The 12,188-nt window shown below is 42.9% G+C and overlaps 2 protein-coding genes and 1 pseudogene across 3 annotated transcripts in view; all 3 read left to right on the forward strand.

The window, feature by feature from the left end:
* The first annotated feature begins 652 nt into the window (after nucleotides 1-652).
* The window catches only part of LOC143010667 (NLR family CARD domain-containing protein 3-like), a 29,394-nt gene continuing 17,858 nt past the window's right edge, over nucleotides 653-12,188 (forward strand). The window contains exon 1 of the mRNA XM_076163138.1: nucleotides 653-723. The gene's annotated coding sequence lies outside the window, so the exon portion shown is untranslated. The remainder of the gene's footprint in view (nucleotides 724-12,188) is intronic.
* On the forward strand, nucleotides 696-12,119 carry LOC143010679 (uncharacterized). Of its 2 annotated transcripts, none has more exons than XM_076163169.1 (4): nucleotides 696-789; nucleotides 10,182-10,237; nucleotides 11,151-11,495; nucleotides 11,733-12,119. In XM_076163169.1, exons 2-4 carry the CDS (start codon nucleotides 10,192-10,194, stop codon nucleotides 11,969-11,971), a joined length of 630 nt encoding a protein of 209 aa, XP_076019284.1. In that variant the 5' UTR covers nucleotides 696-789; nucleotides 10,182-10,191; the 3' UTR covers nucleotides 11,972-12,119. The 2 variants fall into 2 exon arrangements, with proteins under 2 accessions (XP_076019284.1, XP_076019282.1); XM_076163167.1 differs by lacking the exon at nucleotides 696-789 and adding an exon at nucleotides 8,743-9,062.
* Nucleotides 1,337-6,860, forward strand: LOC143010664 (NLR family CARD domain-containing protein 3-like; annotated as a pseudogene).

Here is a 12,188-nt window from a genome sequence, read left to right on the forward strand (position 1 = left end):
GTACCGAACCCTCAATTGCTCCTATCTCTGCGAAAGGTGGTAAAGTACTGTGGGTCGCTTTGATTGGATAAAAGCGACTGCCAAAATGATCGTAATGTATTAAACACTAAACGCCACACAGTGCTGCCATGAGGAGAACTGAGCCAATGTGAGCAGCGAAAGGTAACCAAAGCTGAGTCAAAGCTGGGGAGCCAGCTTTGACTCATCATCGGCTGTTCTGATTTGCATGACTTGCATGACCCATCACTGACACGCCTGCTCACGGCAGCACTGTGTGGTGTGACCGCTACCCGAGCACTGGTAGCACTGACACGCCACAGTGCTACCCGACACCCGAGCGTGTCAGTTCTACCCGAGCACTGACACGCCCCAGTGCTGAGGGGCGAGCACTGACACGCCCCTCAGTGCTCGCGCGGTAGCACTGTGGGGCGTGTCAGTGCTCAGTGTCAGTGCTCGCGGTGGTGTACGCAGCACTGTGGCGCTGTGGTGTACACAGGTGTACACTGTGGCGCTGTGGTGTACACAGGTGTACACTGTGGTGCTGTGGTGTACACAGGTGTACACTGTGGTGCTGTGGTACTCAGCACTGTGGTGCTGTGGTACTCAGCACTGTGAGCGAAAGTGTATCACTGACACTCAGGCACGCTGTGAAATGGATAAAAGCGGCACTTTTACAGCGTACACCTGAAAGAGCGCTGTTTGACTGAATAAAGCCCCGGCCAGGTAAGCGGTCATCCCGATAAATGCGCTAAGTTTAGCACCGGCCAGCCTATTAGCTTCGGTTAGCAGGTAAGTGAACGAAAGCGACGGTGTTACCTCAGTAAGGAAAGTAGCCAGTAGACTTTTCTAAAAGTCGCTACACGAAGTCAAGTCAGTTGATTTACTTGATATAGCCCACTATCACATACAATGTCTCAAAGGGCTTTACAGACCCACAACATCGCTAAAATTCCCAGCTTGGCAGAGCAGACACGCCGACCGAGCTCGTCCGGCCGGCGGCGTCTGCGGCGGGGGTGCTGCGAGCTGTGAATGCCGTCTGAATGTCTATCGTGCTATGGTAGTTGAGACGTTCAGATCAGCAAGTTTGTAAATGCGTCTTTCAGTTCTTTCGTAGTTTAATCAAGATCAAATCTGGCCAAGAGTTGACTGCAGATATTTGCTTGCCGTGGGCAGGCGCAGAACTTATCAATCATCTAGGTTAACAGATAGACTGTAAACCTGCCAGAACATGAGAGAAAAATTTGGATGAAGAGTTTTTCTTTGTGTGTTGTGTGCGCTGCAGCCTTGAGCCTTGACAACGTGAGCCGGACTACGACCGGGAGCTGGATTAGGACTGACCCGCCCTCTGAGGCTGACATGACCGATCAGGGGAACAGCACACAGCGCGAGCTGTCAATCAGGTGAGATTCAGCTTGTTTTGACACATGTAAACAAATAAAGCATGTAGGCAGGATGATTGTGAAGTTGCTGGGTGCATTTTAGTCATTTAAGGAAATCTATATAATTAAATAACTGTTGTAGTTGTACACTGTTTGTACTTTGACTTTATTATTTTTTATTATGTTATATATTTGCAGTAATTTGTATCTCGTAAACATATATTTGTCTTAAAAAACTGTGCATTTTTGTTTTGGTCGATTGCAGCTCCTCAGCACAGGCAGAACCAGAAAAGGAGTTGACAGGTCTGACATGTAAAAGGCATAAATCAACTGCATCAACAACACCCAGTATCATCTCTTTGAAGAGTGATTGGTCCATGACTGTACCTATAGAATTTCAGAAGTAAGTGAAACATCTCACCTCTCAAAGCACTTTAAGTCCTTTTACACAAACACATAATGTCTCTAAATTAGCAGGACTAAGATACAGGAATTACTTGTTGATTACATCATTTATGTATTTAATATTTAAGAGAACCATTGATCATTGTCTTGAAGAATTTCGTTGTTGTTCCTGCTTTTTTTAGTTTATATTTATTCAACCACCTCACTATTGTTCTTATGTTATATATCTACAGTAATTTGTATCTAGTGAAACATACATGTGTCTTTATGTCTATGCATTTTTCTTTTGGTCGAATCTAATTGCAGCTCCTCAGCACAGGCAGACCCAGAAAAGGAGTTGACAGGTCTGACATGTAAAAGGCATAAATCAACTGCATCAACAGCACCCAGTTTGATCTCTTTGAAGAGTGATTGGTCCATGAGTGAACCTATAGAATTTCAGAAGTAAGTGAAACATCTCACCTCTCAAAGCACTTTAAGTCCTTCTACACAAACACATAATGTCTCTAAATCAGCAGGACTAAAGATGCAAGAATTACTTCATTTCAAGCGGAAGCAATATAATTATTTTGATTTCCCCTCGGGGATCAAAAGAAATCACCTTTATTTATGTATTTAATATTTAAGAGACCCAATGACCATTTTCTCGAAGAATTTCTTTGTTGTTCTTGCTTTTTAGTTTATATTTATTCTGCTCTGTAAGTCAACCATCTCATCATCGTTATAATGAAACTGGTGAATGCATTTGTGACTGCAATGTAACAACATTGTGGTGTTGTTCTCCCAGAAGCCAAATGTCTGGAGAGACGTCCATAACCATTCCAGACACCAATGCTGGTACAGACGACGGTAAGTCACCTGCATCCTGTTTATTAACCATTACTAAAGTATAAAAAAAACGACGAGAATGTCGGAATACGTTAATAACCTTTTTTCTTGTCTAGTAATTATTGCTTATTGATATGACAGCAAGTTTGATCCCTTTTGTATCATATCATCACACACAGTACTAACCCATTTAAGAGTAACAAAATGCTTACAAGTTTCTGTTAGGAACAGTTAACAACATAATAAAATAATTGAAGTAAATTGACTTCTGTAGTAAAAGCAACCATTGTAACTTTGTGGCTGGGTCAGTCTTTACCTCCTGTAGCAGGATATATGTCTTAGTTCCTTGTAAAATAAAAGTATTTAATATTATGACCACTGGATGTCACTGTTTTGACCGTCAACCAGAGTATAATGTCGGTGCTGAGAGAACAAGAACACGGAACGTACATTGCAAAAATACTTGTTTGACTGTTCCAGGGGACAAGCCTGTTTGGGAAGCAACAACAACACTGAGGGAAACAATGAAGAAGAAATTTACTTTGTTGTCTGAAGGTGATGAAGACAAAAGAACAACAGCCCTGAAAAGCATTTACACATCTCTCCACATCACAACTGGAGGGCTTCAGTGGCAGTTTGAAGAACACGAAATCAGCCACATCGTGCAGAGAAAGCAACAACCGTGTGAAAATACAGTGAGCCTTTGTGATATCTTCAAACCTTTGGCAAGTCAAGTGAAACCCCCGAGAAATGTATTGACAAAGGGGATTGCAGGTATTGGAAAATCTTTCTCAGTGCAGAAATTCATTCTTGACTGGGCTGAGGGAGAAGCAAACCAGGACACAGACTTAGTGTTCTGTCTCGCTTTCCGAGAGCTGAATTTGAGTTCAGGTATGAAAAGCTTGCACAAGCTCCTGACTGACTTTCACCCTGGAATTGGAGGTTTGACACAGGAGGATTACAGCAGAGCCAGGGTGATAGTGATCCTGGATGGCCTGGATGAAAGCAGAGATCAGCTGGACTTCCTGAACAACAAGAGAATAACGTCTGTCACTGACCTTGCATCTGTGGGTGATCTCCTTACCAGCCTCATCCAGGGTTGCCTGCTTCCAGATGCTCTCCTCTGGATAACTTCCCGATCTGCAGCAGCCAGTCAGATCCCTGCTCAGTTGGTAGACATGGCGACAGAGATAAGAGGGTACACCGACCCACAGAAGGAGGAATATTTCAAAAAGAGGTTTTGTCAGGATCCGAGCCTTGCTGACAGGATCATTAAGCACATTCAGTCCTCACAGAGTCTAGACATCATGTGCCAGATCCCAATCTTCTGCTGGATGTCTGCCCTATTATTTAAGGAAACATTTGGAGGAGATGAGAAAGCTGAAATTCCTCAAACACTGACGGAAATGTTAGCACACTTCCTGTTTGCCCAGACAAAACGCAGAAATAGGAAGTATGGCAAAAAGAAAAATGAAGACAAGCCTCTGAAGACACAAAGAGGATTTCTTCTAAAACTTGGGAAACTTGCATTCGTTCAGCTCCAGAAGAACAATCGCATTTTCTATGAGGAGGACCTGGAAGAATGCGGTGTTGACATCAGAGAGGCATCTGTCTACTCAGGGTTTTGCACCGCAATTCTTAGGGAAGAAGAAATATTTTCCCAGAAGAAGGTTTTGTGCTTTGTGCACTTGACCATCCAGGAGTTCTTTGGAGCTCTGTATGTCTATGACTGCTGCACAATAAGAACACAATGGAACTCCAAAGCTTCCTCGGTCTGAAGCAACCATTTCAGAAAGAATATACTGAACTTCACCTTCTTAAGATGACTGTGGACAAAGTGTTGGAGAACAAGGATGGTCACCTGGACTTCTTCCTGCGTTTCCTTCTTGGCCTCACGAATGAATCCAACCGTAGAGTCCTAAAGGGCCTTTTAACCTCACCAGATCCAGGGCAAGAAACCAGGACGAAAATGCTGACTTACCTCAAAGTCATACGAAGAAAGGGTGTCTCACCAGACAGGTGCATCAACCTCTTCCAGGCCATGGTTGAGATGAGAGACCACACAGTTAAAGATGAGATTCAGGAACATCTGAAATCCACAGAGCACTCTGGAACAGAGCTGACACCAATGCAATGCTCAGCTTTGGCCTACATGCTGCAGGTGTCAGAGAAAGATCTCGACGAGTTCGACCTCAAAAGTTACAAGACATCAGAGGCAGGCAGAATGAGACTCATACCAGCTGTGAGGTGCAGCAGAAAGGCCTTGTGAGTTTATTTTCATTATAATATTTAGCATATTGTCGCCCAAATATGTAAAACTAAAGATCTCCACTCTCCTCAGGAATTCAGCATTGATGTGATCTTACTTGACTGTTTTTACTATTATAACACCATTATCCATGATAGGCTAGCAGACTGTAAACTGACTCCAGAGTCGGTTGAGTACCTGGCCTTTGCCCTGAAGTTCCCACACTCGCCCCTGAGAGAGGTGGACCTGAGTAACACGGACCTGAAGGACTCAGGAGTGAAGCTGCTCTGTGCAGGACTAGAAAGTCCATCCTGCAGACTGGAGACTCTGAGGTATATGTCTCGCTCCCCATTTACACAATGACAGACAGTTCAGATAACACAAATGTTTTTTCCACAGAGGTACCCAAGCCTGTCTGAGTTGTACAGAATGGCTGCATGAGGCCAACGTGGGAACATGTACAGGATAGTTGCTTGTCACGACTGCGGCTCTGATAGAGTTCACAGCCACCCTACTCAACAGATTGCCAGAAAAGTAGTAGCATTAATCTACAAAGTTTAGATAGACAGACAGACAGACAGACTTTGTTGATCCCATACGCAAACATCCTAACCTCATCTTCAAATCACTGCGTTCACACAGGTTGTCAGGTTGTCTGATCACAGAGCTCGGCTGTGCTGATTTGGCCTCTGCTTTGAAGTCCAATCCCAACCACCTGAGGGAGCTGGACCTGAGTTACAATCACCCAGGAGCCTCAGGAGTGAAGATGCTCACTGAGATGAGGGAAGATCCACTCTACCACCTCAAGGAGCTCAAGTAATTATCACATTATTAGTTCATTACAGCAACAAACCCAGACAGGAGTGTGCCGCTAAACCTTAAACTGCCACAAATAAGACAGTTTACAGTGAATCTTTACCATTTAACTGACATCAGAACAAGGTTACTTGTTTGACCAAACTCTAACTATGTACCTATTCTGAAACTGTTGAACCAACAGGTTGAGTCATATTAACTTGTTATATAACTCCAGTATTTGTCTTAAAGCTTTTCAACTCTGATGTTTCTCTCCTCAGTGTTGAACATGGTGGAACTGTCCGGATGATGCCAGGCCTCAAGAAATGTATGTATGTCTGTAAAGATGATAGAAGGATGATTCTGGCTAAAACAATAATCTGAAATCTTGTTAAGATGTTGACACTGAAAATTGCGATTATTATTTCTTTTCCGTCAATGATGATATGGATATTTTAATATTTGATGGAATAAAGTGTCTTTTCTGCAGATTTCCGCGATTTCACTTTTGGCTCCAAGATGTTGCACAAAAACCTGTCTCTGTCAGAAGAGAATAGAAAGGTGACCTGGGGGAAGAGGAGCAGCCACACTCCTCTGGGAGATTCAACTCAATACTACATTTGCTGGAGGAGAGACTAGCTGGGCGCTGTTACTGGGAGGTTGAGTTCTTAAAACCTTTAGCCATTGGGGTAACATACAAGAGCGGTGGGAGGGCGTTGGTGGATGATCGCAGGCTTCATTACAACGACAGGTCCTGGAGTTTGATTTGTTCCAATGAGGGCAATTACATTTGGAATGGCAAAAACAAGGTCGACCTGTTTTCTCTCACCCCTCGTTCCAGGCGGTTGGGAGTCTATCTGGACCAACCTGCTGGCACGCTGTCCTTCTACAGGGTTTCCTCTGACCCTCCGATCCACATTCACACCATCAAAACATCATTCACAGAGCCCGTTCATGCCGCCTTTGATTTTCAACCTCAATCCTCAGCCTTTCTTTACCCTCTTGTACACCCCCCTGGGCTGGGCCGGGCCGTGTTGTCAGTCCCAGAATCATTGTTTAGGCCAGGGGTGTCCAAACTGGGGAAGGGGATTGGAATATTTCAAGCATCCCACTCAGTGGGAGCAGCGATGCTGCGCTTTGGACTGAAGGATGGCTTGCAGGTCAGGAGTAAGTTTGGTGGTTGTGGTGCAATGACGTTATAGAGATGGCTGTCGGTCCTTTCGGTTGTCAATCTACTTTTGTTCAGAGTTTGCTCACATGTATGTTCAGCCGAACATCTCATCATGCTTTTTGCGTGGCGCCTCAACAGAGGAAACTTGTGATTTCAAGCTCGGTAGAAGTCGGGTAGGGAGAGAATTGTCACACTGCATTTCTATAAGTTGTAATTGCAGACTCGCTTCTACTTCTGGATCCATCGGGAAGGGATTCAGGAACAGCGTGATTTCTTTCTCAAAAATCTTGGAATCGCTGACTGAATTCTGCCATGAGAGATGTGACCACAGACGCATATTTACCCGTTTTAGCAGAAAGCTTGGCCTTTGGAAAAGTTGAATTTGCGTAGTTGTGTCTCACACAGAATGCTTTCATGTGCGTGTAAGTTGCGGTCCTAGCTGGTCTTTGCCTTGTAGGCTCTTGTTCAGTGTGTTAAGATGATCTGGAAGATCAACTTAAAAAGCCACGTCTGCCAACCATAGAGGGTCACTCAAAAACGGTCGATTTATCACGGCAGCGAAGCCAAGATGGGAGAAATATTAGAAGCTTCAACACAATTGTTGAATTGTAGCCTTGATGCTTGCTCCAAAAAATGTGTTGTGGATGTTCCTAACATTGTTAAAGTCAGCAAGACTATAGCAAGCAAAGCGAAAGTGTAGACTCTCCATTTTCAATTGTGTTTGTGAGTTTGTCCGGGCGAAGAATGAAACTTTTTCCAGGTAAGGTGGTCCAACCTCCTGGTCAATGCTGCCCAATTCCAAAACAGTTTGCAAGTGCTTGCTGTTTGTTTATAAATTTAAGACCACTGGTAAATGTTGCGGTGTGACCACAAATCCAATCAAGGATTGTAAATATTATTCCACGAATTGGAACTCAGCAAAGGAACCACAGGTCTGAATACAGCCTTAGAGACGTCACTCTTTCAATTAAACTGGTGTAATTGTGTTTTTTACCAACTTTTTACCTAACTTTAACCTAACTTCCATAAAAAGTCTAAACCTACTGATGTATCTGTAGAAGTTCATATTTGTAATGCAGCCTGTAGGGTTAAAACAACACAGACCTCCCAGTGGACAGTTTTGATTGAAAAAATTTTTCTGCCAAATTATTAGAAAGGCAGAAAATGGTAAAACTGTCCACTGTAAGGCCTGTGGACATTGTCTTTGCAAAGACACTTGTCTTTCCAAATCTTGTACATTTTGAAATGAGAATTGAAATGTCTTCTATTGTGTTGGGTGGTGATTTGGGTGAAGTGATCCTTTACAGTCTTTTAAACAAGAATACTATTTTGATTAGATTTTTGATTGTATGTGTCTATCTATCTTTTTTATTCAGTCAATATAGAATGTGATGTATTCGTTTGAATGGTGTTGTAGTTCACATATTTTACAAGTGACAACATGTAAAAACGGAACACAATACAGGAAGTGGTAGGGTTGAGTCTCGATGTGCTTTGTGCTCTTAGGTCATGGGTTGTACATAAACTGATGTGTTTCCGTTTTTATCTTTCGAATGCAATGTTAGGGGTTAAGTTGGAGGAGTTAAATGTTTTCTTACTGAATAGTGCTCATGACATAGTAGTTAATTTTAGACGTTGAGTCTGATTAACAGGCAGACAAAGCAGTGTGTTTAGATTCTTCATTGATTTTGATGGTAGGAAATAAAAGTAAAATTACACAAAAAGCAAGCATGGTGGGACAGCTAATGGTCATGACTTAAAGCAATCATCAAGCGTGCATACAAATCTGATCTGACAGGCCGACAGGCAGGCTTAAAAGATGTTGAAAAAAGGGCGGGTGTGTTTTGTGGTCCAACATCCCCCATGCATCCCCAGAGTATTATAAACATTCTCTTCTGATGTGTCAGAAGGGGCGTAACCCCTCCGGCGTGCGGACAGGCAAGGAAGGCAGTTGCTTGGAGCAGTTTCACACCGGAAATGTGAAACTTAAATGCGACGTTAGGTCAACCATGTGCGTTTACGGGTGTAAATTTACGTGTTTTTCCGACGCACTCGCACTCTCCTCCTCAGCGCTGTCTCACTCACTAACTCAGGGGGGACGGGACAGACGGTTCTGCCCTATTTTGTTTGTCTGGAATGGCGGCTCTCACTCGACTCAGCTCTTCTGCTTCGCTGCGCGAAGTTTGGATCCAAAGTAACTACCCTGCGCTGTTTGACGGAATGAAGCCCCGTGCAGGTAAGCGGTCATCCCGATAAATGCACTAAGTTTAGCACCGGTCAGCCTATTAGCTCCGGTTAGCAGGTAAATGAATGAAAGCGACAGTGTCATTACTCATACCTCACATTGCACTTGCACTTCCTTATGTACTTATTTTGTCATGTACTGTTCCCCCCATTGTATGTACTTCGTACCCCCCTTATTGTTTGTACTTATCTTGTACTTATTATCTACTTGCATTCTTGCACGTTTTCATTATTGCACTAGTTGGGTGATTTCTGATTTCTGGGTCTTGTTTTCTCATGCTGTACTGTAACTGTTGCACAGTAATTTCCCTCGGGATAATAACATTTCATTCTATCTTATCTTATCTTAGTGTTACCAATTCCTTCGTAAGGAAAGTAGCCATTGGCTTTTCTAAAAGTCGCTACACGAAGTCAAGTCAGTTTATTTGCATAGCCCACTATCACATACAATGTCTCAGATGGCTTTACAGACCCACGGCGTAGCGGCTGTGACGGCCCGTGACTCATCGCCCGTGACTCATGTATAATCTGGAGCATCACTAACATTGTCCTCGGTCTCTGAAATCTCTTCCTCTGCATCACTATCCCAGTTAAAAATCAATGATAAAGCTTCCTCAGCTGTTATCCACTGGAGCTCATTTGTCAAAGAGGTGACATGAGAATGATGAAAAGGACAAGGGAGAGAAAGTTCAAGGGAGAGAAAATTCCTCCCCTTCACACACCTGGGTCCCTGGGACCCAGACTCAGTCAAAATATAAATAATTGGGTAATTTATTTTGGATCTGAACAGCTACTTACCCACATTAAAGTGTCCGGGTCAAAATGACCTGCAACATCATCTTTGTAACCAAACTCTGCACAGACATAACACTACACTTAAAAGTGTCCAGATTTTACACACCAGTTCATGACCCCAGATGAGGAAAAGTCACAAACTTTCCTGAGGAAAAAGAAAGGATAACCAGTTATTTGATCAACACAAAATCTAAAATGGGTCAAATTCACCCTTAACATAATACAAGGGTTGAGTCGACACAAGTCCACTTTTGGGTGTAAAGAAACTTTTATTAGGCTATGGCTCTGACTTCACTCACTGTGTCCCCTCTCACAGGGAGAGGAAGATGATCCACATCCTGCTGCTCATCATCCTGATCGCCTACACCTTTGGTGAGCTTTTACAAGATATATTATAAACATTCTCAGTGACTAACTGCATATTCTAGTCTCTCATTTGTAATACAGGCAGATTAAAGACCTTGTATGTTAGAGTTACGTTTTCAAATAGGACATGGAACCTAACCAGGCTGAAACAGAGAGACTCTAAGTCAGGGCTGTCAAACTCTTTTCTAGTCCAGGGGCCACATTCAGCATAATTTAAACTCAAGTGGGCCAGACCTGTGAAATCATAGCATAAAACTATAATTGAATGTAAATGGACAACTCCAAGTTTTCCCCTTGTTTTAGTGCAAAGACGTACAAGTACATATTGAAAATGTTTACATTTAATGAACTATCTTTTTACAAAATTATGAACAACCTGAAATTTCTTAAGAAAAACAAGTGCTTATTTCAACAAAAAACAATAATGACAATACGCTATATATAAAACGAGGTCAAGATCTATACATTATTTTAAATGTACATACATTTCCACATCTGTGTAGAAATGTGACCTGAACTCACTCACTAGGAACACAGAGAGTTTAATTCTAGGATGGATACATTTGCTTTCACTGCCAACAATACAGGAGAGCAGCGGAGAGCAAATATAATTTCAAGAAGATCCAAAAGTGCGGAAAGCCGTCCACAGATGGAGATTACACGGAATAATCATTTACTAAAATATGCAGAGGATCTATTCTTGGACTTCAAAAACAAATGTGAAATTGCTCCACTACACTCTTTAGCTTAAATTTGCCGTTAATGTCTTTCACACTTTGCAAAGTCATACCACGGGCCGGATTGGACCCTCTGGTGGCCCGGTTTTGTTTGTTTTTGTTTTATGTTTAACACCCCCGCTCTAAGTGAAGTTTGCAGGATCAAACTCTGGTCCTCACCTTGTCTCTTTCTTCTCTGACAGGAACATTTGTAGTGAAGGTGACACATCCTTACTACGAGGCAGAAGAGAGGCAGAACATCACCATGGGTTGGAATTTCCCGCCTGTTCCCTTCAGTTCACTGAGTGTCGGCTGTGTAATGGCCAACGATGATTTGTGTATTTTTCATCTACGTAACGGGGAGGAGGTCCCAGGGTGTCAGCACCAGCAGTTTGCAGGACGTCTGCAATGTGACAAAGATGCTTTAAGAGAAGGACGCCTCACCATTCACCTGTCCAGGCTCAGGACTGAAGACTCTGGTGATTACCTCTGTGAGATTCACACAGCTGATGTCGGAGCTTATGGACAAAGCAGGCTCAAAGTCACTGGTAAGTTTTTCCTCATTAAAAGTGGAACATTCACACCAAGGTTTACTGCCAGACAGTCTTTGTGTACAAAATGTATATTAGGTGAAGTCTTATTTGAAGGTTGGACAATTCAAAACCTAACACATACACTTCCTGTTAACACTTATGAGACTCTGTGCGGATCATCTGCTGCTGTAATCTGTTTGGTTATTTATTTAGTTAGTGTTTCAGTGACATACAGTTTGTTTTTCAATCTAGTTACGACGGCCCCACCTGAGCCCCCCAAAGTAGAGAGAAGAGGAAGGATTGGTCTCTACGCTGGATTTATAGCTGCAGCTCTCACTGTGGCTGCGCTTTACTACAAATATATGAGAGAGAAGGCAGCTACAGCAGGAGTGGCCTTGGAGAGTGAGATGATGTATAGTGGTCCAGAGTCCTGCATAGAGCCAGTGATCCTCACGGTGAACCTCCAGACACCAATGTGCTCAGACTCTTAATGAAAGTGTCATAGGAATCATAAATATGCAATCATAATGCCAAAGTCCTTTCCTATAATGACTTCAAGCACAAACTACCACATTGTTTTTACAAGATGGCGTATGAGAGTTTTAACGTCAGTTCTGTAATTTAAAAAAATGTGAGTAAACACACTTTACCTTAAAGCTGTTTGTTGTGTTTGTTGCCACTTGTGGAACGAAGTGTGTAAGTGTGTGC

Source organism: Genypterus blacodes, unplaced genomic scaffold, assembly GCF_046128005.1.
Source record: "Genypterus blacodes isolate CSIRO-AG114 ecotype Tasmania unplaced genomic scaffold, CSIRO-AGI_Gbla_v1 ptg000129l_1, whole genome shotgun sequence".
NCBI lineage: Eukaryota > Metazoa > Chordata > Actinopteri > Ophidiiformes > Ophidiidae > Genypterus > Genypterus blacodes.

Excerpts from the sequence above, each read along its gene's own strand:
- LOC143010679 (XM_076163169.1), top strand. The coding sequence starts at position 10,192 with ATGATCCACATCCTGCTGCTCATCATCCTGATCGCCTACACCTTTG. Across the intron at positions 10,238-11,150 it reads CCTGATCGCCTACACCTTTG|GAACATTTGTAGTGAAGGTG; the intron begins GTGAGCTTTTAC and ends CTTCTCTGACAG. Across the intron at positions 11,496-11,732 it reads AAGCAGGCTCAAAGTCACTG|TTACGACGGCCCCACCTGAG; the intron begins GTAAGTTTTTCC and ends TTTTCAATCTAG.